The 25,591-nt window shown below is 58.9% G+C and overlaps 1 protein-coding gene across 1 annotated transcript in view; it reads right to left on the bottom strand.

Moving 5' to 3' along the window:
* The window catches only part of CORO2B (coronin 2B), a 50,923-nt gene extending 26,851 nt beyond the window's left edge, over positions 1-24,072 (bottom strand). The window contains exons 1-2 of the mRNA XM_075431991.1: positions 23,968-24,072; positions 7,785-7,851 (exon numbers count right to left, since the gene is read on the bottom strand). Coding sequence (XP_075288106.1) covers positions 7,785-7,835 — 51 coding nt within the window. The 5' untranslated portion in view covers positions 7,836-7,851; positions 23,968-24,072. The remainder of the gene's footprint in view (positions 1-7,784; positions 7,852-23,967) is intronic.
* Positions 24,073-25,591: the final 1,519 nt, after the last annotated feature.

Raw genomic sequence — 25,591 nt, 5'->3', positions numbered from 1 at the left:
CTCAAGGGGTGGGTGGGCAGGGAAGGTCCGCTCCCGAAGCACCTTCACGTCTGGTCCTTCCGCAGGCGGCTTTGGCACACGGAGGTGCCACCGGCTCCGGGGAGCTGCCCGCCGTGGGCTGCCACGCTCTGCCTGGACCCCTTTGCCATGGAGCCCATCGGGCTGCAGGAGGCATTGCCTGCAAAAAAACCCTAAGAATATTTTCTGGCTATACAAAAAAGTCGCCTGTTTCCCATTGCATTCTCCCATTGGGGTGAGCAACGCTTCAGTTCTGGATTGAGGAAAACTCTGAGCTTCCAAGCAGATGCCAGCTTTATTTTTCCATTTAATTTTATTATTCCTTCCTCCATTTATCTTTCCCCACTATATATATTTAAACCTTTTCTTTGAAGCTACTGTCATCCCACGGGGCTTCCAAGCACCCAGGGGATGGGGAGCAGCAGGAGCCCTTTGGTTTCTGCCGGCAGCCCATGGTGGCCGCAGCACCGAGCCCGTGGCATCACCGCCGGGGACACCACAACTCCGACCCGCAAAGAATTCCCCAGCACCCGGCTGCTCCCGAAGGATGCGAACCAGACCGCAAGCCCACGCTCATGGCCACCAAGAGACCTTAAGGATGCCAGGAGGAAGAAAGTCAATGAAAAACCAACGTGCAAAGGGCGATGCACAACGCTCATGCTGCAAACACGGCTGCTGACAGGGTGCACGTGGGAAGTCTCTTCTGTTGGTCTCCTCTCCCAAGTAACCAGTGACAGAACGAGAAGCGATGGCCTCAAGTTCCATCAGGGGAGGTTCAGGTTGGAGATTGGGAAAAATTTCTTTCCTGAAAGAGTGGTCAGGCGTTGGCCCAGGCTGCCCAGGGCAGTGGGGGAGTCCCCATCCCTGGAGGGGTTCAAACACCATGCGGATGTGGCACTTGGGGACATGGTTTAGCAGGCATGGTGGTGTTGGGGTGATGGTTGGACTCGATGATCTCAGAGGTCTTTTCCAACCTGTGGTTCTATGATTCTAAGTCTTCCCAGCAAAACACATCGTTTCACAAGCAATGCTATTTTATGATGGAAAACCGTTGAAAACAAGTCAAATTTTCTAGGCAGGAGGATGAAAATCTCCTGTCCCCCAGCCTCTGCAGCCCAGGGTAGAAGTATCATTTCAAATGGGAAATAGTTTTGTTATTTACTTATTTATTTGCCCTCTGCGTGCTGCTTTGCAGAGTCCGTCACTCCCTGGGGTTTCCGGGCTCGGAGGGGGCACGCTGGACAAACATCCTCCTTCCTGCCCGCGCCAGCCAAGGCTTCTGAAGATGAGGAAGGGACGGGGAGGAGGGAGGACGCAGGGATGCTTCGGATGCCGGCGGGATGCAGCTCAGTGTTCCCCTCCGGCACCGAGTATTTTGCAGGTGGTGCTGACATTTCCCAGCCGGGGAGGAAAACGGCCCCTTCCCCAAAGGAGCTCGACTCTGGCGAGACAAAGCCGGAGAGGAAAGGCTGGAAAAAGCCACCCAGCTGCAGTCCCACGCCGGCCCCTCTGCCCCGTGCTTCCTCCCAGGGGGCTGGGGGCTTCGCACGGGTTTCGGCACGCAGAGACCACAGCATCTCACGTCCCACGGGGTGTGGGGAGAGGCGGCTGCACCCAAGCCGTGGTGGCATCACCGCGGCCACGGGGACAGGACCTTCCCCAGGAAGAACGTTGCATTTGCTGGTTTCACCTTGGGTTTAAACCTTTGCTCCACCGGCATTTCAGCAGCCATGGAAGTGAACAGCACTTCAGACTCTGGGGATTTTGCTTCCAAATTTCTTTGCCCTTTTCTCCTCACTTCCAAATTATTTGACTTAAATTTTGCAAACCTGTGTCTGTTCAGAACCTATCGTCTTCACCACAAATTATTTTCCCCCTAGAAATACCCTTCCCTCTGCTCTGGAACAGAAAAATGAACACAGGCTCTGGGGGTGGATTCAGGGGTGCTTGTGACCCCCCCCGGCCACCGCCCCGCTGCTGCCGGCTGCTCTCCGGGAAGCCACAGGATGCTGGAAGACAAAAAACTCCTGCTAATTTTAGCTCCTGCCTGCTGCTCGCCCTGGTGTGCTTGGACAAAGCCGCAGACGTCCCCGGAGCCCCGGTCGGCCCCGGCTCAGCTCGAACTCCCAGCAGCGAGGGACCAGCCCCTGTCCCCTCGCGATGGGCCACATCCAGCAATTCTGGGAGTTACCATCCAAAGCATCTGCAATCCTACAACACCGAATTTTTATGAAACTCGCTTTTTGAGTGATTCTCTACATGCTGCTGGCGCTAATGGGCATTTTTAGTTTTCCATCACCCCACTCCCCACAGCTCAGAGGCATTAAAAAAAACGTTATTGATTTATCGGAGTCATTTCCATCCATCTCCAGAATCGGACTAATGTGCCACCACGTCCAAGGTCCATCCTAGTTCTGCATTATTCTTAGACTCTGGTTTTTCCTTTCATCACAAAACTCCTCCCCTGTCTGGGGTTGAGCAGAACTTCCATGAAAAACGAGAATACTGCCCAGCGCTTTGAAGTGAGGCAGTGAAATAAATCACGTCCCCAGTCACGACATTCAGCACCAACACCGCCCGCGTGAAACAAGCAACAGCAGAGAAATTCTCCGCTCCGCTCCGGCGTTTTTAGGCTCATTGCAGCGTTTTGCTTCTTGAACCGCTTAGGGGAAGAGCTTGTCCCAAAGTCCCAAGCTGGACGGTGGAAATCTCCTTCGTAACAACAGTTGGGGCAGAAAAGGGGTGAGCTGGGAAGCCCCGAGCAGGGATGCAGGCCAGCGCAGAGCATCTCCTTCCCCTTCCTCCCCTTCCCCGGCCGCCCCGCTCCTCCTCTCCACACAAAAGAACAAAGCAGCTCATTGAGGTTGGATCGGCGGAGCGCGGATATCTGCCAGCGCCGGGCGTGCACGCCGAGCCGGGCACCCAGGCTGCGGGGAACAGCTCTCTTTTCGCAAAATCTCTCATCGAAGGAGACAGGCAGAGGTGTTGCTGGGTGCCACTGGGTCGGTTTGGGTGCCGTTCCTCAAAACCAGCGGCAAACACAGGGACCTGGAGGTGGGGAAAGACCCCAGGGACAACATTACGGGCACGGAGCCGGGCGTTGGCAGCTCTGGGTGAAGCCTCCCCGGCACCCTTGCAGAGTTGCATTAACATCTTCCTCTGACCCTGCCCCACTGCAAACACAGCTCAGGGAGATGGACGGGAGCGTGCGGGGTAGGTGGGTGAGCAGGAGATTTTCCACATACAGCAGGGCTGGTGCAGGCAGTGATGCTGAGGAGCGGCTGCGGCCCGTACGGGGAAAGGACGGGCAAGTTTTCGTCTCCGAGAGCGCTGGCTGGAGGTTGCAGAGAGCTCCCTTCCCTCTTTGTCCCCATCCATCCCGGGAGCTGCAATATTGCATCAGCCACCACGGGGCTGGTACATGGGGAAGTGACAGAGGGACCCGCCTGAGGGGCCGGGGAGCAAAGCAGAATCACAGAATCCCAGCATGGTCGGGGTTGGCAGGGACCTCTGTGGGTCACCCAGCCCAACCCCCTGCCCAAGCAGGGTCACCCAGAGCAGGGGGCACAGCACCACGTCCAGGCGGGGCTGGAATATCTCCAGAGAAGGAGACTCCACAGCCTCCCTGGGCAGCCTGGGCCAGGGCTCTGTCACCCTCAGAGGGAAGAAGTTTTTCCTCGGGTTCAGCTGGAGCTTCCTCTGCTCCAGTTTGTGCCCGTTGCCCCTTGTCCTGTCACTGGGCACCACTGGAAAGAGTCTGGCCCCATCCTCCTGACCCCCCCCCGCAGATATTTATCAGCATTTCGAAGGTCCCCTCTCAGCCTTCTCTTCTCCAGGCTGAACAAGCCCAACTCCCTCAGCCTCTCCTTGTAGGAGAGATGCTCCAGTCCCCTCATCATCGTCGTAGCCCTCCACTGGACTCTCTCCAGTAGCTCCTCAACTTTCTTGAACTGGGGAGCCCAGCACTGGACACAGCACTGCAGATAGGGCCTCACTAGGGCTGAGTAGAGGGGGAGGAGAACCTCCCTCGCCCTGCTGCCCACACTCCTCTTGATGCACCCCAGGATCCCATCAGCCTTCTTGGCACCCAGGGCACGCTGCTGGCTCATGGTCACCCTGTCGTCCCCCAGGACACCCAGGTCCCTCTCCGCAGAGCTGCTCTCCAGCAGGTCAGCCCCAGCCTGTACTGATGCTTGGGGTAAAAGCAGCCCGTCCCAGGCACCCTGCGGGCTCCCGCTTCTGGCAGGGTGGGGAAGTCAGCCTTGAAGTGGGTGTTTCAGGCTGCCATTCAGCGGAGAGCAGCTTCGGGGGCAATTGCATTAAAAAAAAAAAAAAAAAATAACCAAGCAACTTTCGATTTTGCAGGTTTTTGTCGAGGACGGAGGACCGGTGCCCACCCCGCAGCCCCCTTCCGCCGTGGGGCAGAAAACCCACGGGACCAGCTCTGCCCACAGCCCCTGGGAAAGGCACTGCCCTTCGCCCGGGAGAAAAGGAACCAAGAAGCGAAAACTCAGCCCCTCTTTGAAGGCTTTTCGGATCTGCTGGCAGCTCCAGCCTCTGCCCACCAGCAGCAGCGGGACACAGCTCTTGTCTCAATGTGTTTATTTTTAAAGGCATCTTTTCAAGCATCGGGAGTCTTGGCAACAGCAGCCGGGCGGGGGGAGCTTGCGCAGAGAGCCCCGAACGCCGCAATAGGCAGTGACAGAGCCCAGCCGACTCCAATCCCTAAAAAATCCCCATCGGCAGCGCCCTGCGATCCGCCTCGACCATGAAAGCTTTCAGGGAAATGGATTTCTGCTTCCACCTGTACGAAGCGGTCGTTCGGGGGGGGTTGGCAAAACCCCGGCCCCGGCACCGCAGCAGGGCCCGTCGGGTTGCCGCGATGGCACACGGCATCTCCCACCGCCCCGGAGAGGTTTGTAATGGGAAGCCAGTGCTCTGTCATCGGGACTCCCCGATTTCTTGTCCCTCACGTGGTTAAGCGTCAGGGTTACGGCTGACTGGCAAGGAACAGATATTTGCCAGAAAAAGCATGTTGGGAAAAGGGAATGCAATAGTAATATTCATCTTTTGCCTATAAAATCTGGGGCTTTCAGGAGGGGTTTTGTGGCACTCTGGGTGACAGCACCTTTATGAAATGACATTATTAGCTTTTTTCATTCCCCCTCCCGGCACCAACGGAGGTTCTGGCGAGCGTTCCCCAGCTGGGGCTTCCCAGTCAAAGTCAAGGCCACTTCTGTACAAAGAAAACCCAAGTGGAACGGAAACCCACCCCCTCCTTACCCCGGTGACCCCCTCATGTGGGGTTATTTCCCCTCTCTCCTCTCCAGCGCCGACATCCCTGGGAGCGGCTGGGCAGAAGTTATTTTCCACCAGAAAGGTCAGCGGTGCTCGAGTTTGACATTTCAAGTATTGACCGGCCGTTCAGGCAAACCGAAGCGTTACCGGGCAAAAACAAGAGCTGCTTTTTGGCAGGTCCTAACCAAGGGCCCTCTGCTCTGCGCTGGTGAGGCCCCATCTGCAGTGCTGTGTCCAGTTCTGGACTCCCCAGTTCAAGAAAGATGAGGAGCTACTGGAGAGAGTCCAGCGGAGGGCTGGGAGGATGAGGAGGGGACTGGAGCATCTCTACTACGAGGAGAGGCTGAGGGAGCTGGGCTTGTTCAGCCTGGAGAAGAGAAGGCTGAGAGGGGACCTTCGAAATGCCTCTAAATATCTGCAGGGTGGGTGTCAGGAGGACGGGGCCAGACTCTTTCCAGTGGTGCCCAGTGACAGGACAAGGGGCAACGGGCACAAACTGAAGCCGAGGAAGCTCCAGCTGAACCCGAGGAAGAACTTCTTCCCTCTGAGGGTGCCGGAGCCCTGGCCCAGGCTGCCCAGGGAGGCTGTGGAGTCTCCTTCTCTGCAGATATTCCAGCCCCGCCTGGACGCGGTGCTGTGCAGCCTGCTCTGGGTGACCCTGCTTGGGCAGGGGGTTGGGCTGGGTGACCCACAGAGGTCCCTGCCAACCCCCACCATGCTGGGATCCTGTGATTCTGTGATTCTGTGACGGAGAAGGCTTCATCTGCAGGAAGCACAGGGCTGCCCGACCCCCCTGCCACTCCTCACAGCTCCCACATGCAGAGAGTGGGGAGGAAAACACCAAAATAGCTCATCGGGGCTTATTTTAGAGGAAAAAGCCACTGCCAGACCCTGCGCCATGCCACACTCCCAAGCACGCTGCCAGGTGCCTTCCGGGACAGAGCCATTGTCCCCAAAGTCCCTGTGGGGCGAGCACGACCGCGCTCTGGTCCCGACGCTCCACGCCCAGAGCAAGCATCAGCGCTGGGGGCCAGGGGGGATTAAACCCCCTCCCGAGGGATGCGATGCGTAGTGGCCGTGGACTTGATGGTGACCCCAGGTCCCCCGACGCCCAGGGGTGGGGGACCTGCGCCTGCTGAGCGCGGGGATGAGCGGGGCCGTGCTCGTACCCTAAATCAACGCCGGCAAACAGCAATCGTGACGCGGTGGGGGAGCCCCCCGCAAAGCCACCAACCCCGTCCCCGCTGGCTTCGCTTGAGCAAAGCCACTCTTCTTTTCCCCTTGGGGGGGAAAACGCACCGGTGGGAGCGGGCAGAGCTGCTGGTGCGAGGACGGTGCCATGCCATGGCATGCCCAGCCCAGGCTCCTCCAGACACGGAGGATGGGGTCTGCTCGGAGCGTGCTCGGCGCTAGCAAAGCATGCGCGTAGGATTGAAGCTGCTGGAAGCCTCTCCCTCAAAAAAAGCTTGAAATTAAACAGCTATATTTTGATAAGATACCCAGCGTTGCCAGAATTAGTCATCGAATGCCTATTGTTCCATGCACATTAGATTAGAGCCGAATAAACGCTGATTTTAATCTCCCCAGCACTCTAATGCTCTGATGCTTCTCAATTCAACCTCGAAAACGGCTTTTGTTCACGTTAATGGCTCTCACGCTAACGAGGCTCGGTGAGATTTAACATTTAGGCACATCACAGAATCACAGAATCACAGAATAGTAGGGGTTGGAAGGGACCTCTGTGGGTCATCTAGTCCAACCCCCTCCCCAAGCAGGGTCACCCAGAGCAGGCTGCACAGGACCTTGTCCAGGCGGGGCTGGAATATCTCCAGAGAAGGAGACTCCACAGCCTCCCTGGGCAGCCTGGGCCAGGGCTCCGGCACCCTCAGAGGGAAGAAGTTCTTCCTCGGGTTCAGCTGGAGCTTCCTCTGCTTCAGTTTGTGCCCGTTGCCCCTTGTCCTGTCGCTGGGCACCACTGGAAAGAGTCTGGCCCCGTCCTCCTGACCCCCACCCTGCAGATATTTAGAGGCATTTCTAAGGTCCCCTCGCAGCCTTCTCTTCTCCAGGCTGAACAAGCCCAGTTCCCTCAGCCTCTCCTCGTAGGAGAGATGTTCCTGTCCCTCATTTTAACAACCATTCCGCCACGGAGAGCAACGCATGCTGGCAGCGCGCAGCCGCGATCCGGCCACCAAACGCGTCCCAACGCCCAGATCCAGCCACGCCAAGGACCGACGGGACCGACGCTTCGGCCGGGCCACCCGGGCGCGTCTGCAGCCCAAGCTGGACTCAGAAGGGCGCGGGCCAAGCAATGCCGAGCCTCTGGTGGAAATGAAGCGGTTCCTCTTTCATGCTGAGGGACCTCAGAGCAGAGGCAGCCGGCCAGCCCCGTGGCTCGCGTGGGCTCAGCTGCCGTTTCTACGCATCTCTCCGTCCCGGCCTTATTACCGTGCCCTGCGCGGGACACTCACCGGGCTGCCGCGCTTGCTTCCCAGCACGCTAGGCTTGTGGAGGTCTCTCATCGACTCGACAAGAGCTCTGCGCAGAGAGGGAAAGCAAAAAACATTCAATTCGCCGTCCCGGGAGGCTGAGAGAAAACACACAAAGCCTGCCCGCTTCTAAAGAACAAAGTAATTCCAACACAGTTTTCACTCCCGAGACCGTTCGCAAACGGAGGCATTCACGTACACGGCACATTACAGAATCCCAGCATGGTCGGGGCTGGAAGGGGCCTCTGGGGGTCACCCAGCCCAGCCCCTGCCCAAGCAGGGTCACCCAGAGCAGGCTGCACAGCACCGCGTCCAGGCGGGGCTGGAATATCTCCAGAGAAGGAGACTCCACAGCCTCCCTGGGCAGCCTGGGCCAGGGCTCCGGCACCCTCAGAGGGAAGAAGTTCTTCCTCGGGTTCAGCTGGAGCTTCCTCTGCTTCAGTTTGTGCCCGTTGCCCCTCGTCCTGTCGCTGGGCACCACTGAACAGAGTCTGGCCCCGTCCTCCTGACCCCCACCCTGCAGATATTTATGGGCATTTCGAAGGTCCCCTCTCAGCCTTCTCTTCTCCAGGCTGAACAAGCCCAGCTCCCTCAGCCTCTCCTCGTAGGAGAGATGCTCCAGTCCCCCCATCATCCTCGTAGCCCTCCGCTGGACTTTCCAGTAGCTCCTCATCTTTCTTGAATGTGATGCCAACTCATTGCCCAACTCATACGCAGCCAACGTGCTCACGAACCCCAGGACCCCCAGGACCAGCAGCGGGGTGCGAAGCATCAGCGATTCCTACGCCCAGGCGAAGCGAGCCGGCGGGGCAGCGGCTCCCCCCAAGCCCCCGAAGCACCGGCGTGGTCCGGCCCCAAGCCCTGCGCGGGGATGACGCGATGCCGCTGCCGAGGGGCTGGGTGCCAAGCCCCTTCCTTGGGGAAACACAGCAGGGGGAATGCTTTTTTTTCCTGGATGTTTTCAGCACAACCAGCTTTGGCAAGGAGAAGAAATGGGGGGGCTGCACTCCGCCGCAGGGAAAAGCCATTTTGCACCCTGCCGCCGTGCGAGCCTTTAAAACGGCGCGATTTCGAAGGCTTCAATTTTAGAATTTCTCTCTGGAAGCAGCACTGGCCTGACCTTTGGAAGCAGGCAGCTTGCACGGAACCCAGCGCAGGCTGACGGCCGCAGCTTGCTGCCGTGTTCCCCCCAGGAGCAGCCCCAGGCGTCGGGGGACAGCGGCCGGAGCCCCCCGCACCCGAACCCGGGTGGCAGCGATGGCGATCGGAGCCCCGACACCAAGTCCCCCCAGCCTGAGAAAGTCACAGGGGCGGGAGGGGAAGAAGGGGTTTGATCGCTGCTTGGAGTCCGTGCAGGATCATATATTGACCACTAAAAAGCAGATTATGGGTATTTATGAGAGAGGCAAAACTACGTGTCCCATCACAGAGCAACTATGTCGATAATGCAAAATAAACTCCCCCCCGAGCCTCCCCGCAGCTATTATGGCTTGGCCGGCGTGGTAGTTTTGTCTCCAAGATAACATCAGCAGCACGGTGGGATCTCATCCATCCCTCGCTGCCGTGGGAGCGTGGTGGCTCCCAGGCCGGGCTGGGGGACGGCCACAGCCCCGCTTGCCCCCGCGCCCCACGCAGCCCCGTGCAAGCCCCTCCAGGGCTGGCAGAGGGCAGAAATGCCGCCTGGAAGGGCTCCGTTGCCAGCGCCGGGGACACAGTCCCACACGCCCTCAGCATCCTGAAGCTGCTTTTGGTTTTAGACCAAGTTGCCCCACGCGTGTTTCGATCCCTCAGTAAAAAATTTGTTATGCACAACCCAAATTAGCTATAAATCCGCAAGAACAGAGAAACAAGTCTCCTCCTTGGGAAGAAGCCTTTTTCCCCTGGTCCTGAGGTGGGTTTGATCCCTGTGAAAAGCTGGTGAGCAATCCATAATTTTTGCTTTGCTGACACAACGTGGAGCTCCGGGCGCAGAGCTCAGCAGAGCCGTGGGCACACTGGTCCTTGCCCCTGGCACGCTGGTCCTTGCCCCTGGTAGCCTTCACAGCAGGGTGAAGAGCCATCGGCCCCTCTTCTCCCGGGGCGAGGGGTGAATCAGCCGTGTGGGGAGAGGGTCCTCCTGCTCCCGTCCCACCCCACCGGCTCCGTTCTCACCGGCTCCTGCCGGGATGCGGTGCTGGAGCATCTCTCCCACGCTCCTGTGTGTTCGTACCACCCACAAGAGACCCCGTCTCGCCCATCCCCACCAGCCCTTCCACACTCGCAGTCTGCAGAGCAGGGCAGAGCCCCTGACAACACTTCGGAGACCCAAATCCTACAGCAGCCAGCGAAGCTCCTCGTTTTCTCCTTATTTATGCATCTGGCTGATGGCACAAACAGCTGGAGCAGTGGAGGGAAGCGGAGCGAAGGGCTCCAGCTCTGCACCCACCGCAGGAAACACCTTGGGGCTCCAATAAACACCGGAATAAATGCACTGAGCGGGGCCTCAGAAAAACCGTGTCCCATAAAACACATAAAAAAGGCTGTCACGATCCCATCCCCTTCGTCCCGCTGGGCTTGGCCCTGCCCGGCACAGCCGGGCGGCAGCGGAGGGGATGAGCTGCGGACCGCACGGCAAATCACAGAATCCCAGAATGGTCACGGCTGGAAGGGCCCTCTGTGGGTCACCCAGCCCAACCCCCTGCCCAAGCAGGGTCACCCAGAGCAGGCTGCACAGCACCGCGTCCAGCCAGGGCTGGAATATCTCCAGAGAAGGAGACTCCACAGCCTCCCTGGGCAGCCTGGGCCAGGGCTCCGTCACCCTCAGAGGGAAGAAGTTCTTCCTCGGGTTCAGACGGAACTTCCTCTGCTTCAGTTTGTGCCCGTTGCCCCTTGTCCTGTCGCTGGGGACCACTGGAAAGAGTCTGGCCCCATCCTCCTGACCCCCACCCTGCAGATATTTAGAGGCATTTCGAAGGTCCCCTCTCAGCCTTCTCTTCTCCAGGCTGAACAAGCCCAGCTCCCTCAGCCTCTCCTCATAGGAGAGATGCTCCAGTCCCCTCCTCATCCTCGCAGCCCTCCGCTGGACTCTCTCCAGTAGCTCCTCATCTTTCTGGAACTGGGGAGCCCAGCACTGGACACAGCACTGCAGATGGGGCCTCCCCAGGGCAGAGCAGAGGGGGAGGAGAACCTCCCTCGCCCTGCTGCCCACACTCCTCTTGATGCACCCCGGGATCCCATTGGAGTTCTTGGCAGAAAAACTCTGCCAAAGCGAAAATCTCTGCCAGGGTAGAGAGGAGGTGGCCGGGGGTGACGGCGGGGGCTGCTGCCAGCCCAGCGGCGGGTCGGATGCTGGCGCGTGGGACACCTGCAGAGCCCCCAGACCAAACGCTGCGTTAAGGCTGTATCGAAAAACCAGACTCGGCGTTTGATGCTGAATTCACTGTGCCCTCACCCGTGGGGTTTTGCATTTGCCTGTTAGCTGTAGGGAATTAACGAGATGATGGATTTAATTGCCTTGCAGTGCAGGAGCAGCAGTGCTGACGTGGCTCCCTCTGCTCCTGCTGCACCCCGGGAAGGTCCCCCCACCCGCACACCCACCCACCCAACCTCTCCCCATGGCAGGGACGGCAGCGGAGAGGGACAGACCCCGCCGACACCGACTCCGACGGCGAGATACGTTGGTGCAGGAGCGATGGCCACGCTCGAGGGGGGCATTTGGGTTGCCCCACGCTCACCTGTGACCCGAGGAGAGGGACCGGGGCTGCCGTGCAGCTCCGTGGGGGGACGCTCCCCTGCGAGGGGGTCACGCTGGGCATCCCGTGGTCTCCCCCTGCCCCACGCACCCACAGCCCTGTCAGAGCAGCCCAGCAACGGGGCCAAGGACAGCAGCACACTGGGACGCTCCGAAAGGCGGTTTCCAAGGTTGTGGTGGAAATGCAGACGTCCCTGCATCGGCTTCGCCCCACGCCGGCCCCCCAGCACCTCGATGGGTGCTCTGCAGCAGGACGAGCAGCGCCCAGCACCCAGGAACGATGCTGTGCTCGGATGAGTGACGCTGTGATGCTGTCAGCCCTGGGGCAACGTCCAGGCAGAGGAGAGACTGGGGACACCAGGCAGTGGTACAAGCCCAGGGCAGAGCTCCCACGGGGCTGAGACCCCCCACCACCACAGAGTTGCTTTGACTTGGTGTCCCCCCACAAAGCGGGGCTGAGCCGCCAAGAGCCAGAGCTCTGCTGCTGCATCCCTTGGGGTGCTGGGTGCACCCCAGCTCCCTGATGGTGACCCCGGAGCTGGGAGAGGGGGCTGAGATGGGATTTTTGGCAGGTATGGTTTGCTTTGGGAAAGCCACTTGTCCTTAGCACGCAGACCAGGAGAAGAGGCAAAGAGAGCTCCGTGTTTATCCAGCTCGTAAAGAGCATTACATTGATTTTAGAAATATTACGGATTAAACCCATTAACATGGTCTAAACAAAAGACAAAAGACAGATGAACATTTCTGAAACGATATCTGCCAGCTGAGGTTTTTCCAGCCTGGAAGGAAGTGACTGGGATTTCCCTGGAGTTCAACTTCTCAACGATTTCTCCTTTCTAGAGACCCCTGACTGCCTGGGAAGAGCCTCTCCTCTTCCCAAGCCGCTGGGAAAAAGCAAGGCCAGATGTCTCCTGGCCCTGGGACCGGACTGTCACTGCCAGTCCCCATCCCTCCTGGACCACGGTGCTGCTTCCCACCCACCCCGGGCCCTTCACAGGGTCCCACGGATGGCCCGGAGCGCCCGGGAGCGATGCAAGAAGCATCCCTGGCACCGGCATTTGCGGTACCGGCAGGGCCCCCATTTCGGACCATTTTTTCCCCAGGAAACCTTGTGGGGGAGGCAAACCAAACCCCCCCTGTGCCCGCGTGCTGAGAAGAAACACAAATCTCACGCCCGTCGATAGAGTCGGTAAACAAGCGCAATTTTCCTCCCACTCTGTTTCCCAACTCCTTCCCACCCCGCGAAGCCGGCGGGAACATCCCGACGAAGCACAAAGCGCTTCGGGCCCCCCGGAGCTGCCCTGGGTCACCGACCACAGGATTTTATCCTCCTCCAGCTTCTCGGAGTAACGTTTTCCTTGAGGGCGAAAGTATTGCACGCTTTTTCCCCCAACTCGAGAGGTTTTTAGGAAGATCAGAGAGGGGGAAAAAAAAGTCTCTTTTCACGCGTTGAGATGAGCGGGTAACCGAGCCAGGCGCTCGCCCGTGAGCGTTATTTCACATCGCGTCCCACGTCATCAAGAAGACCGAGTCAAGAGACTTGGTTACGAGAGGTTTTTTCCAGCCAGGATCCAGCAGTTTAAACCAGAATAAGCGGGGCTGCCTGTACAACAAGAGAAAGCCTCCGGCGGGACGATGCCATAAATCCAACCCCTCCTAAACTCACCTGCTTTTTAACCGTGAAGAGGTGAAAAGCCACACGCACGGGTATCAAAGGGCTGGGGACAGTGGGGAGAAGGGCGGCTGCTGACCCCACGGGTGAGAAACTACTTGGGAAGATGCTGGGGGGTGGGCGAGGGTGAAAAAGTCAGGGCAAAAGGGACTGCTGGGAGCACTAGAATCACAGAATCATGGAATGGTTTGGGTTGGAAGGGACCTTAAAGATCATCTGGTTCCAACCCCCCTGCCATGAGCAGGGACACAAATATTTGTACTTTTGCGATAGCTTGAAAACAAAAATCCCCACTAAGCCCCAGCTTTGTACAGGGCATGAACCACAGAAACTTATTTATTCTGGCAAACAGGGCTTTTCTAACGCAGGGTGAGCAGCTCAAACATCGGCTGTTTTCCACCCAAAAACCCCCAAATGTTCCCCAGGAAGGAGCACCCCGGGGTGCTGCTCGGGGCACAGGGCAGCATCCCACAGCCCCAGCTCCGGCAGCTCCCTCCCCGTCCCAGCCGCTCCCGCACGGAGCCATTCGCTCCTGGACAGCTTACAAAACTGCAAAGGTTTTTTGGAAGTTTATCCCAGTTGGGGGCAAAAGTTTTCCGAAAGAGAAGGAAAGGACAAAAAAAAAAAAAAAAAAGAAGAAGAAGAAGAAAAAACAAACATTATTTTCTAAATATTCAGACACCCGTTTCCCAGCACCTGGGTGGATGAAGGTCACAGGACGGCTGGGGCTGGGATGCGGGAGGCACGGACCCCCCCGCTGCCAGCCCGCGCGGTGCCCGCCGGGCAGCCGGAGCCCGGACAAGCTCGGCCTTGTGCCCCCGCTCCCAGCGAGAGGGAAACCATCCACAGAAGCAGAGACTTGTTGTTGAGGCACAAACAAGAGCGCAGGGAAGCTCACAGAGCAGCGCTTGTGACATCCCTCGTCTGCCCCGTGATGTCCACGCATCCGGCGCAGCCTCGAGTCTCGCCTTTTCCCTATTTTTCCGCCTATTTTAGCACACAACGCTGTAAAATCAGGTTTCTTTGCACTTAAGAGAGTAGCCAAAGAGATGCTTTGCCAGAGGTTGGTAGTGAACCGACCCGGAGCTGTGAACCCCCCGGGAAGAGGAGAGTGGCCAGCAGGTCAAGGGAGGTTCTCCTCCTCCTCTGCTCTGCCCTAGTGAGGCCCCATCTGCAGTGCTGTGTCCAGTGCTGGGCTCCCCAGTTCCAGAAAGATGAGGAGCTACTGGAGAGAGTCCAGCGGAGGGCTACGAGGATGAGGAGGGGACTGGAGCATCTCTCCTACGAGGAGAGGCTGAGGGAGCTGGGCTTGTTCAGCCTGGAGAAGAGAAGGCTGAGAGGGGACCTCAGAAATGCCTCTAAATATCTGCAGGGGGTCAGGAGGACGGGGCCAGACTCTTTCCAGTGGTGCCCAGCGACAGGACAAGGGGCAACAGGCACAAACTGAAGCAGAGGAAGCTCCAGCTGAACCCGAGGAAGAACTTCTTCCCTCTGAGGGTGATGGAGCCCTGGCCCAGGCTGCCCAGGGAGGCTGTGGAGTCTCCTTCTCTGGAGATATTCCAGCCCCGCCTGGATGCGGTGCTGTGCCCCCTGCTCTGGGTGACCCTGCTTGGGCAGGGGGTTGGGCTGGGTCCCGGCGCTGAGCAGAAGCAGGTGCTTCCTCGGCCGTCATCTGACGTGAGCACGGAGCAAGAGGTTGGAAAGCCTCATGTTTGGTGCAGCGAGGAGGCGGCTGTCACCCTGCCCCACGCGAGCCTACCCAGGTTTCCCATTAAGAAGGGGCTCCATCACGCTCACCAGCTGCGCTGCCATAGCAGGACCCCAACACTGTCTCGGGGCTGAGGTTTTAGCCCAATTTCTCACAGAATCACAGAATCACAGAATGTTAGGGGTTGGAAGGGGCCTCTGTGGGTCACCCAGTCCAACCCCCTGCCCAAGCAGGGTCACCTACAGTAGGTTGTAGAGGACCTTGTCCAGGCAGGTCTGGAATGTCTCCAGAGAAGGAGACTCCAAAACCTCCCTGGGCAGCCTGGGCCAGGGCTCCGTCACCCTCAGAGGGAAGAAGTTCTTCCTCGGGTTCAGCTGGAGCTTCCTCTGCTTCAGTTTGTGCCCGTTGCCCCTCGTCCTGTCGCTGGGCACCACTGCAAAGAGTCTGGCCCCATCCTCCTGACACCCACCCTGCAGATATTTAGAGGCATTTCGAAGGTCCCCTCTCAGCCTTCTCTTCTCCAGGCTGAACAAGCCCAGCTCTCTCAGCCTCTCCTCGCAGCAGAGATGCTCCAGTCCCCTCCTCATCCTCGTAGCCCTCCGCTGGACTCTCTCCAGTAGCTCCTCATCTTTCTGGAACTGGGGAGCCCAGCACTGGACACAGCACTGCAGATGGGGCCTCCCCAGGGCAGAGCAGAGGGGGAGGAGAACCTCCCTCGCCCTGCTGCCCACACTCCTCCTCATGCACCCCAGGATCCCATTGGCCTTCTTGGCACCCAGGGCACGCTGCTGGCTCGTGGTCACCCTGTTGTCCACCAGGACACCCAGGTCCCTCTCCGCAGAGCTGCTCTCCATTCTCCATTCTCTGCAACTCAAGCAAGACCTTGGCTGCTCCAGCACTGCCCTGGCACAGCCCCTCCCCGGGCAGATTTTTCTCCCGGGGCTTTTCACGGCGATGCTGGAGGCTCTGCAGCCCGACTCCGGCCGGAGAGCCGCAGCGAGGGGGCTTTGCCAACAGCTTGGCGACGAAGAAAGGAGCGCGGGCTTTCTGGGAGCTGCGCTTGGCACCGGTCCCCTCGCAGCCCGGGAACGATGGGATTCGCAGATTTGTGGGGGGCTCTCAGCAGCTGGCTCCGTCACGTAGATTTTTGCCGGCTGCCAGATCTGGGTAATTGCAGACTGACTCGGGAGATAGGAATCCGGGATTTGACTCCTTGGAGCTCTCTCCTAGCTGGGTAATGAATCGAACTATTCATCATTTGATAAAATTTCCATGAAAAGAAGGAGGACGGGGGGGGGGCGACCCCGCGTTGCGTTTGCAGGGTATGAATTACCGTGCCCAGCCAGCCTGCCGGCGCGGCCGGGCAATGTTAAAGCACCAGATCAACGCTGCATTGAATCACAATTAAAACTCATTAAAAAGCCGCAGGCCAGACAAGTTGCCTTTGATGAGAGCAAGGCTTCGTGAATCGGGGAGCTTCCATTTTTAGACTGAAAGCGGCCCGTTATGCTTTTTCCCCACCCCCAGAAATCCCACCAAAGCTACAGATTAGCGAGCATCGTCCGTGCTGGAAACAAGGGGACTTGTTCTGCGCTCCATGAACCGTTCAGGCGACCGCCTTGTGCCACCCCGGGGCAGCTGGTACGCAACGTGGCCTCGCTACCCCTTCCAGCTGCGGCACCGCACGCCGTTCCACGACCTCCACCCATCGCACCCATCGCAGCTCCTCCAGCAGAGCCAGCACCCCTCCAGACCTGCCTCGCACCCACCTCGGGAAGATGTTCCACACAATTATGTATTTCTAGGCTTTTCCAGACTCCACGCCGCTGAACCCCAACGGAAAATATAGGGATTTTCAGGCAGCGAGAGGCAGAGCAAGCCCCGCTCCTGCCATGCCCTCCGTGGGTTGTTTCTGCCTCCGTGCCCCTCTGCCACCGGGAAGAGCATCCGCCCTTGGTCACAGCACCGCGCCGGCGGGCTCAGGGCTGCGGGAGCCCTGCTGAGGCGAACACCATGAGCAAATCCCCACGCAACGATAAATCCCATGATTCTGTTTTCTAGAGGTGTTGGCTAGCTTGATGCCTGATCCATTAAGATGAGGGTTTTTAATTAATATTTTATATAATAATAATAATAAAATAATATATACAATTTTATTCATATTATTTGGAGCCATTTCTCCAGCATCAGAGTGCACACTGCGCTTCATGGGGCCAAGCTCTTTCCAGTGGTGCCCAGCGACAGGACAAGGGACAACGGGCACAAACTGAAGCAGAGGAAGCTCCAGCTGAACCTGAGGAAGAACTTCTTCCCTCTGAGGGTGCCGGAGCCCTGGCCCAGGCTGCCCAGGGAGGTTGTGGAGTCTCCTTCTCTGGAGATATTCCAGACCCGCCTGGACAAGGTCCTCTACAGCCTGCTCTGGGTGACCCTGCTTGGGCAGGGGGTTGGACTGGGTGACCCACAGAGGTCCCTTCCAGCCCTGACCATTCTGTGATTCTGTGATTCTGTGATTCATCAAATTCCCTTTCCGCAAACCACCCAGAGAAGACTTCACCCGTTATTTCTCCATGAATAAAGTCGAGCTGTGCCGTCCAAAGCCTGACTTCTGCAAAGCCATCTTCCCCACCAACACGGCCCAATCCCTTCAGCTGAGCTTCTCACTGATGGAACCCCTACCAGCTTTTCCGTGGGACCAGCGCTGGCCCCAGATGCTCTGGATCTGCCCTCAGCGACACGGCAGCGGGCGCTGCGCCTTGCCATCAGGAACATCACGGCGTTGTGACCGTACCCTCCCCATCACAGGCCTCGGCGGTAATTACAGAATCACAGAATCACAGAATAGTAGGGGTTGGAAGGGACCTCTGTGGGTCATCTAGTCCAACCCCCGGCCCAAGCAGGGTCACCCAGAGCAGGCTGCACAGGACCTTGTCCAGGCGGGTCTTGAATATCTCCAGAGAAGGAGACTCCACAGCCTCCCTGGGCAGCCTGGGCCAGGGCTCCGTCACCCTCAGAAGGAAGAAGTTCTTCCTCATGTTCAGACGGAACTTCCTGTGCCTCAGTTTGTGCCCATTGCCCCTTGTCCTGTCACTGGGCACCACTGAAAAGAGCTTGGCCCCATCCTCCTGACACCCACCCTTCAGATATTTGTAGGCATTTATAAGGTCCCCTCGCAGCCTTCTCTTCTTCAGGCTGAACAAGCCCAGCTCCCTCAGCCTCTCCTCATAGGACAGATGCTCCAGTCCCCTCCTCATCCTCATAACCCTCCGCTGGACTCTCTCCAGTAGCTCTTCATCTTTCTTGAACTGGGGAGCCCAGCACTGGACACAGTACTCTAGATGAGGCCTCACCAGGGCAGTGTAGAGGGGAAGGAGAACCTCCCTCGTCCTGCTGGCCACACTCTTCTTGATGCACCCCAGGATTCCATTGGCTTTCTTGGCACCCAGGGCACACTGCTGGCTCATGGTCACCCTGTCGTCCACCAGCACACCCAGGTCCCTCTCCGCAGAGCTGCTCTCCAGCAGGTCCACCCCAAGCCTGTACTGGTGCATGAGGTTGTTCCTCCCCAGGTGCAGGACCCTGATTACTATTAACCCTAATTACTATTAACCAGTGTCAGGGCATCATTTCTTTGCCGACCACGTTTGATCGCGACAGGCCGTAGTTGCAGTTTCCTCTCTGGGTTTTTGGTCTTGGCTTCCCCTGCCTGCTGAACGATGGACGAGGCCGTTGTTTCGGCAGCGTGGCTCGACGACTAATGCCAATTAATACATAATAAAGCCAGAGGAGACCACAGGATAATTCAGGCTAATGCACACCGCGGGACTAGATGACCCACAGAGGTCCCTTCCAACCCCTACTATTCTGTGATTCTGTGATTCTGTGACCTCCCAGATGGCATCCTCTTGTAAACTGCATCTTTTAGGAAAACTTCCAGTCATTGTAGAACTATATTCCAAAATTAACACGCCCCCAGGCCTCCACTAACTTGTGTTCACGGTTAATTATATTTAGGGCTTTGGAAACAGCCTCCGGCAACGGATGGGGGCTGGAAGCACCATTGCCATACCACGGGACTTCTGCCATGCCTCTGCCTGCCAAAACACACCCGGCACAAGCCCTGCTCGGAGGTTAAATTTGTCTCCCCGACCGCAGGATTCCCACTTGCGCATCCCCAGAGATCCCGTCTCCCTTTCGACGGCCAATAAACCCGGAGAGCCCAGCCGCGGGCTCTTCCCTCCCACGTCTGTTCTCCATCCCGTGACTCACATCCCTTCTGCCCCGAGCCCCGCGCCGCCTGGCTTCGTGCTCCTCCTGCTCCCTGCTGCAAAGCGGAAAGTCACCCGGGGCGAGGAACTACTCACCCAGCCCCAGCAAACCACGGCCACTGAGCAATGCCCTCCTCGCCATGAAATCCAGGAGGGTTCACCTATCGCTTCTGCAAGCAGACTTTAGCTTCACAGCATGGACCCTTTGCTTTACGGATAACGCAGGTGGGCTGGTTTTTGGTTTGCAAGCCACAGAACCCAAACCCGAGTCCAAGACCCTTGCAGGACCAGCTGGGATGAAGCTGGCCCTGATTCCTACAGCACCTTCTCAGTTGAAGTCCAACACCTCAGTGGCTGTTCTTGAAGAGCCTGGAGAAAGCTCTGGCTGGGAAGGGCTGGTGTGGCACATCACGGCACAGCACAGCACGGCGTGGCATTTCATGCCGAGCCCAAGACCCTTGCAGGACCAGCTGGGATGAAGCTGGCCCTGATTCCTACAGCACCTTCTCAGTTGAAGGCCACCACCTCGGTGGCTCTTCTTGAAGAGCCTGGAGAAAGCTCTGGCTGGGAAGGGCTGATGTGGCACATCATGGCACGGCACGGTGTGGCATTTCATGCCGAGCCCAAGACCCTTGCAGGACCACCTGGGATGAAGCTGGCCCTGATTCCTACAGCACCTTCTCAGCTGAAGGCCACCACCTCGGTGGCTCTTCTTGAAGAGCCTGGAGAAAGCTCTGGCTGGGAAGGGCTGGTGTGGCACATCACAGCACGGCACGGCACGGCGTGGATTTCATGCCGAGCCCAAGACCCTTGCAGGACCAGCTGGGATGAAGCTGGTCCTGATTCCTACAGCACCTTCTCAGATGAAGTCCAGCACCTCAGTGGCTCTTCTTGAAGAGCCTGGAGAAAGCTCTGGCCGGGAAGAGCTGGTGTGGCACATCATGGCACGGAGGTGTCACAGAATTTGGGCAGATCCCCAAGCGTCAGACGTGGGCTCTCTTTGCACGTCAGCCGGTCCTTCTCCATCCTATTTTTAATCTACTTAAGCTCTCCCGGGTAGCAAACTCCTCCAGAAGAGCGAGCTCTGGGGATGTGCTGCAGCTCCTTGCATTTCTTCCCGTGGGAGGGAAGCGGGTGGCTGGGGACACGGGCAAAACCAGCTCGTTTCACATACTGACAGCAGGTATTTCTGCCCCCTCCTCGCTTCCCCCTAGCCCCCCCACCCCCCCAAGAAAAGCTTTTTGTGCCTTCCCACGCCTCGGGCTTGCGCTAGGACAGCTCTGCCCGATTTTCAAATCCATCTTCAAATCAGTTTTCCCCTGAGAACGAATTGCTCGGGAGTGTTTGCAAAGTTTGTGAAGTCCTCCCCATCGCACCTGCGACACGGCCCCAGCGTGGGAGGAGATGTGGCAGGAACGCCACAAAGGCCTGTCCTTGGCAGCACTGGGAGCTGTGGGCTTGACTGGTTTTAGTCAGACACCTGCAGCTGGGCGGGACGCAAAGACCCCGCAACTCCCCCCGGGGCTCCCCCCTTTGCCTGCCCCAGTGTGGGAACATGCAAGCGATTCACAGAATCCCAGGATCCCAGCATGGTGGGGGTTGGCAGGGCCTTCTGTGGGTCACCCAGCCCAGCCCCCTGCCCAAGCAGGGTCACCCAGAGCAGGCTGCACAGGACCTTGTCCAGGCGGGGCTGGAATATCTCCAGAGAAGGAGACTCCACAGCCTCCCTGGGCAGCCTGGGCCAGGGCTCCGTCACCCTCAGAGGGAAGAAGTTCTTCCTCGGGTTCAGCTGGAGCTTCCTCTGCTTCAGTTTGTGCCCATTGCCCCTTGTCCTGTCGCTGGGCACCACTGGAAAGAGTCTGGCCCCAGCCTCCTGACCCCCACCCTGCAGATATTTATAAGCATTTCTAAGGTCCCCTCGCAGCCTTCTCTTCTCCAGGCTGAACAAGCCCAGCTCCCTCAGCCTCTCCTCGCAGGAGAGATGCTCCAGTCCCCTCCTCATCCTCGTAGCCCTCCGCTGGACTCTCTCCAGTAGCTCCTCATCTTTCTGAAACTGGGAAGCCCAGAACTGGACACAGCACTGCAGATTCCCAGTCCCCAAACCCCCCCAGTCACTCAGCCGTGGGTCACCGGACCCTTCCCCGAGCCCCCACCTCGCACTGACTCCTGGCAGCCACAAACACACAGAAAAAGGGTCTCCTCTCCCACGGGTGCCACTTTCTGGACCCGCCTGGACAAGGTCCTCTACAGCCTGCTCTGGGTGACCCTACTTCGGCAGGGCGTTGGACTGGGTGACTCACAGAGGTCCCTTCCAACCCCCACCATGCTGTGATTCTGTGATTCTGTCCTCCCCCACCACGTCCGCCTGGGCCATGCGGTCCAGCCCAGGGGACGGACTGGTGAGCACAGGCCACGTTCGCCACCTCAGTGCCGGGGTCTGCATCCCAAACCGCCTGGCAAGACCCCGATGCCAGGGCAGGTCAGGACCCTGCTCCCAGTTTTCCTTTAGCTTGCGCCGGGATAGTCCGTACCGCAGGAAATCAAATCTCTGGGGTGTGCTAACGCCTTTCGCTGCTTTGGTGGAAGCTTACTTTGTGCACATGGTGTAGATCTTCCCAGTTTACACCTCCATGCCCTGAAAATTCACAGCTGAGGTTCCCCACCCTACCGACGGTGCTTTCCTTCCAGCCCCGCGGCCTTTTCTCAGCGTAGCTCTGCATAAATCTATTTGCACTCAGGAAAAAAAAATAAAAAATCTGTTAACGAGCACTACAAATTAATCAGCCGGGCTTACAGCTGTGACGCTCGGTGCCGGTGAATTTGTGGTTCTCGTAACCCGGCTGACCTTTCCACCAGCCCGTCTCTCAGCACCCAGAAGGGCTGGAGATGCGCGTTTATCCTGGCCACGGGTGCGGGTTCGTGGCGCGGGCAGGGGCTGCGGGAGGGCACGACGCAGCGCCAGGCACACGGAAACACCCAGCAGCAAACGCCGGTGAGCGCCCAGCTAAAGCCAAGCAGGGAAAATGCGAGTTGTCCGCGGGGGAAGAAGGTGGGAGAGAGCGATCCCCCCCCCAGCATCTTCGCTGGGGACCCTGGGCACACGCCAGCGTCGGCCCGCGGGCTGCCGGCGCGCTCGTGCCAACACGTGTGTGCCCACGCGTGTCATCGCAGCGAAATTTGGGGTGAAAGGCAGCGAACAGAGCTCAGCTACCGCTGTCCTCCCCGGCCACGTCCCACCCTGGGGCTCGGGGAAGGACCACACCGGCTTCAGTCCCGTTTGCTTCCACTCTGCAGGCGCCGAGCTGGGTAATTCGGTGCCGTGCCCCACGTCCCCATCAGTCCCATCCCCAGGACGGCGATCGCAGCCCACCGGGACCCTCCCAGCTATGGGCAGACCCTGCCCGCCGTGGGGCCAGGCAGCCCTTTGCTCCGGGGGGCTTCGTAATTCGGTGCCGTGCCCCACGTCCCCATCAGTCCCATCCCCAGGATGGCGATCGCAGCCCACCGGGACCCTCCCAGCTATGGGCAGACCCTGCCCACCGTGGGGCCAGGCAGCCCTTTGCTCCGGGGGGCTTCGTAATTCGGTGCCGTGCCCCACGTCCCCATCAGTCCCATCCCCAGGATGGCGATCGCAGCCCACCGGGACCCTCCCAGCTATGGGCAGACCCTGCCCGCCGTGGGGCCAGGCAGCCCTTTGCTCCGGGGGGCTTCCCAAAGCAGGGGGGCTGCTCTTTCCCCTCCGGTGCGTGAACCGTTAGACTCCTGGGCACGACCGCATCCTTCGTGTCGGGGCTGCGGAGCGAGGAGGAGGACTTGGGCCAAGCAGGGCCAGCTTGGACTTCTCTGCTCCCGAAGTCCCACGGCTCCCACGGCCCGGAGCTGGCCCCTTTCCTCCGGATGCTGCCACATCACCCACTCCTTCAGCGGGACGCTGCGTGTCCCGGACCACCCCGGTGGGAGATGCACCCTGGCACAACCCCGACCCGCTGCGGGATGGGGCGAGTGGGAGACGACGAACGCGGGGTGAGGGATGGCGGGGATGGGGAGGAACGGGGAACAGCCCTCGGAAAGCAAAATCTTTCCCCCCACAAGCTGGGAGAGCCGAGCTCTGAGGGGGGGGCTGATCCCACAGATGCTCAGAGAGCAGATTTGGGGGGACCGAAGTGGCCCCGCGTCGCCTCCCGCACCCGGCCGCTCTGCTCGGGGTTTGCTCAGCCGCCACCGAGCCCCGTCCCCCCCGCAGCCCCCCCCATCCCACCCCTTAATTCCCCCCCAACCCCATCCCCGGGGTCTCTCCCCCCCCCAAACAAGCCGGCAGCCACCTGTAGAGGTCTGGGGCAGCATCTGCCGAGGGGCCGCGGAAAGCGGCTTACGGTGGGGTCCCCCCCGGGGAGGGGGGATGCTCAGGCCCCCCCACCCACCCCCACCCACACCCCCCCCCGCCCTCCCGCCGGCGGCTCCAAGGGTTAAAAATGCAGCACAGCGGGAGAGCCGGAGTGGCAGAGGGAGACGCGAGGAAATAATAATAAAATGAATAGTAATAAAATGAATAGTAATCAAATAAATAAGAATAAAATAAATAATAATTAAATAAATAAAAATAAAATCAATAATGATAAAATAAATAATGATTAAGAATAAAATAAATAATAGTTAAATAAAAGATGATGAAATAAATCAGAATAAACTAAATAGCAATTAAATAAATAATTTAAAAACACAATAAAATACAAACGGATAAAAAGCAGCGGCGCGGGGTGGGGGGCCGGGCCGGGAGGGCAGGTCCTTACCTTGGTGACAGTCATGCGGGATGTCGCGGAGGGGCGAGCGAGCTCCGCGGGCGGCGGGGGGGGAGCAGGAGATGCGCGGAGGGGGGGGGGGGGGGGGGGGAGAGAGAGAAAAGAAGGGGAAAAAATAAAAAAATCCAGCAGAAGAGGGGGGTGGGGGGGGTGGGGGGTGCCGCTGCGCTCTCCCCGCGGAGGGGCGGCTGGGCGGCGGCGCGGCGGAGCCCGCAGCCCTCCCTCCCGCAGCCCTCCCGCAGCCCTCCCGCAGCCCGGGCGCTCGGGCGGTGCGCGGCGGTGATGTCAGACCGCGCCGCGGTGACGGAGCCGGGGTGGGGGGGGGGGTGGGGGGGGCCCAGCCAAGGCGGGGCGGGGGGGGGGAGCGGGTGCCGCTCGGCTTTGGGGAGAAAAGGCCGGGTTTTAACTCTTTGCCGACCCGAGCTCCCCTTCCCAGGCACCTGCTGCCCCCCCACCCACCCCGGGATGCGCAAGGGGGGGGTCCCCCCTGCACGCTGTGGGTCATCGAGGTCCACCAGTAAAACCAGTGGGTATGCACTGGGGCAGCAATAGCTCTCCTTTCTCCAAAGCGATATAAAATCAGTGCAGGTTTCTGGGCGCTGACGGGGTGCGGGGCCGTGTCGCCGGCTTCTGCGGGGTGGGGGGCAACCAGGTCCTATATTTTCTGGGGGGCTTTGCGCAGCGGGAGCCAGGGACGGTGGCACTCGATGAGCTTAGGGGTCCCTTCCAAGCTTAAGGATGCTCTGGCTCCGTGCGCTGCGGGGCTCGCACCTCGCCGCCTGGTCCCCCCCGGCTGGGTGTCAGGTAGGCTCCTACAGCATCCGTGAGCACCCATCCACGCACCCGTCTCCCTGCACATGCAAGGTGCTTTTTTCCCCCCCCCCATATTATAAACAGCGACAAGTGGCAACGCCAGAGACCACTGCTCTGTCCCAGAGCTGTCACTCCCGTTTCCTAGGCGAACGGAGGGTGGCCCGGGCTGGAGGTGGCACTCAGGGTTGCTGAGGACTCCGGCATCCCGGGTACCGCCACAAACCGGGGCCCAAGAGGCTGCTACGAGGTCACCGACGCAGGAATAAAACCTCTGTAGTTTTACCCTGCTTCCCCTTCTCCCCACCGAGCAAAACCGACCTCCTGACGGCGCCGACTCCGAAGAAATTCAGGGGAGCGGGGTACCAGGAGGCACGGAAGCGTCCCTGCAACCACGGCCCGCGTCACCCGGCCTTGCACCCTTGCACCAGGAATTTTCTCACATTTTTTAAAGTCCCTTGTTGCTGGAGGCGAGAGAAGCAATATTTGGAAAACGGAGCGTTTCAGCTCGTGGTCTCCTGGTTACGTGGGAGCGCAAGCAGCAGGATACAGCCCAGGCGCGGGATTAGATTAGACGTCGCACCGATTTATTTTATTGTTGCTGAATTAAAACGACTTGAGGCCAACACCAAATGCATTTCCAGCTCCCCTTAAAGAAAAGCACGCTGCCAATAAACAAAGGATTTCCTTTTCGTAAGGAGATTATTCAGCCAAGAGTCTGATGAAAGATTACGTGGTTTTATTCCGGTGCCGAGCCTCCCCGTAAAACACGAGTGGCTCTGAACACCCAGAGCTGCGTAGCGAT

This window comes from Opisthocomus hoazin, chromosome 10 (genome assembly GCF_030867145.1).
Source record: "Opisthocomus hoazin isolate bOpiHoa1 chromosome 10, bOpiHoa1.hap1, whole genome shotgun sequence".
Classification (NCBI taxonomy): domain Eukaryota; kingdom Metazoa; phylum Chordata; class Aves; order Opisthocomiformes; family Opisthocomidae; genus Opisthocomus; species Opisthocomus hoazin.
Note: the sequence above shows the minus strand (reverse complement) of the source record. Positions and strands in the feature narration are given on the sequence as shown.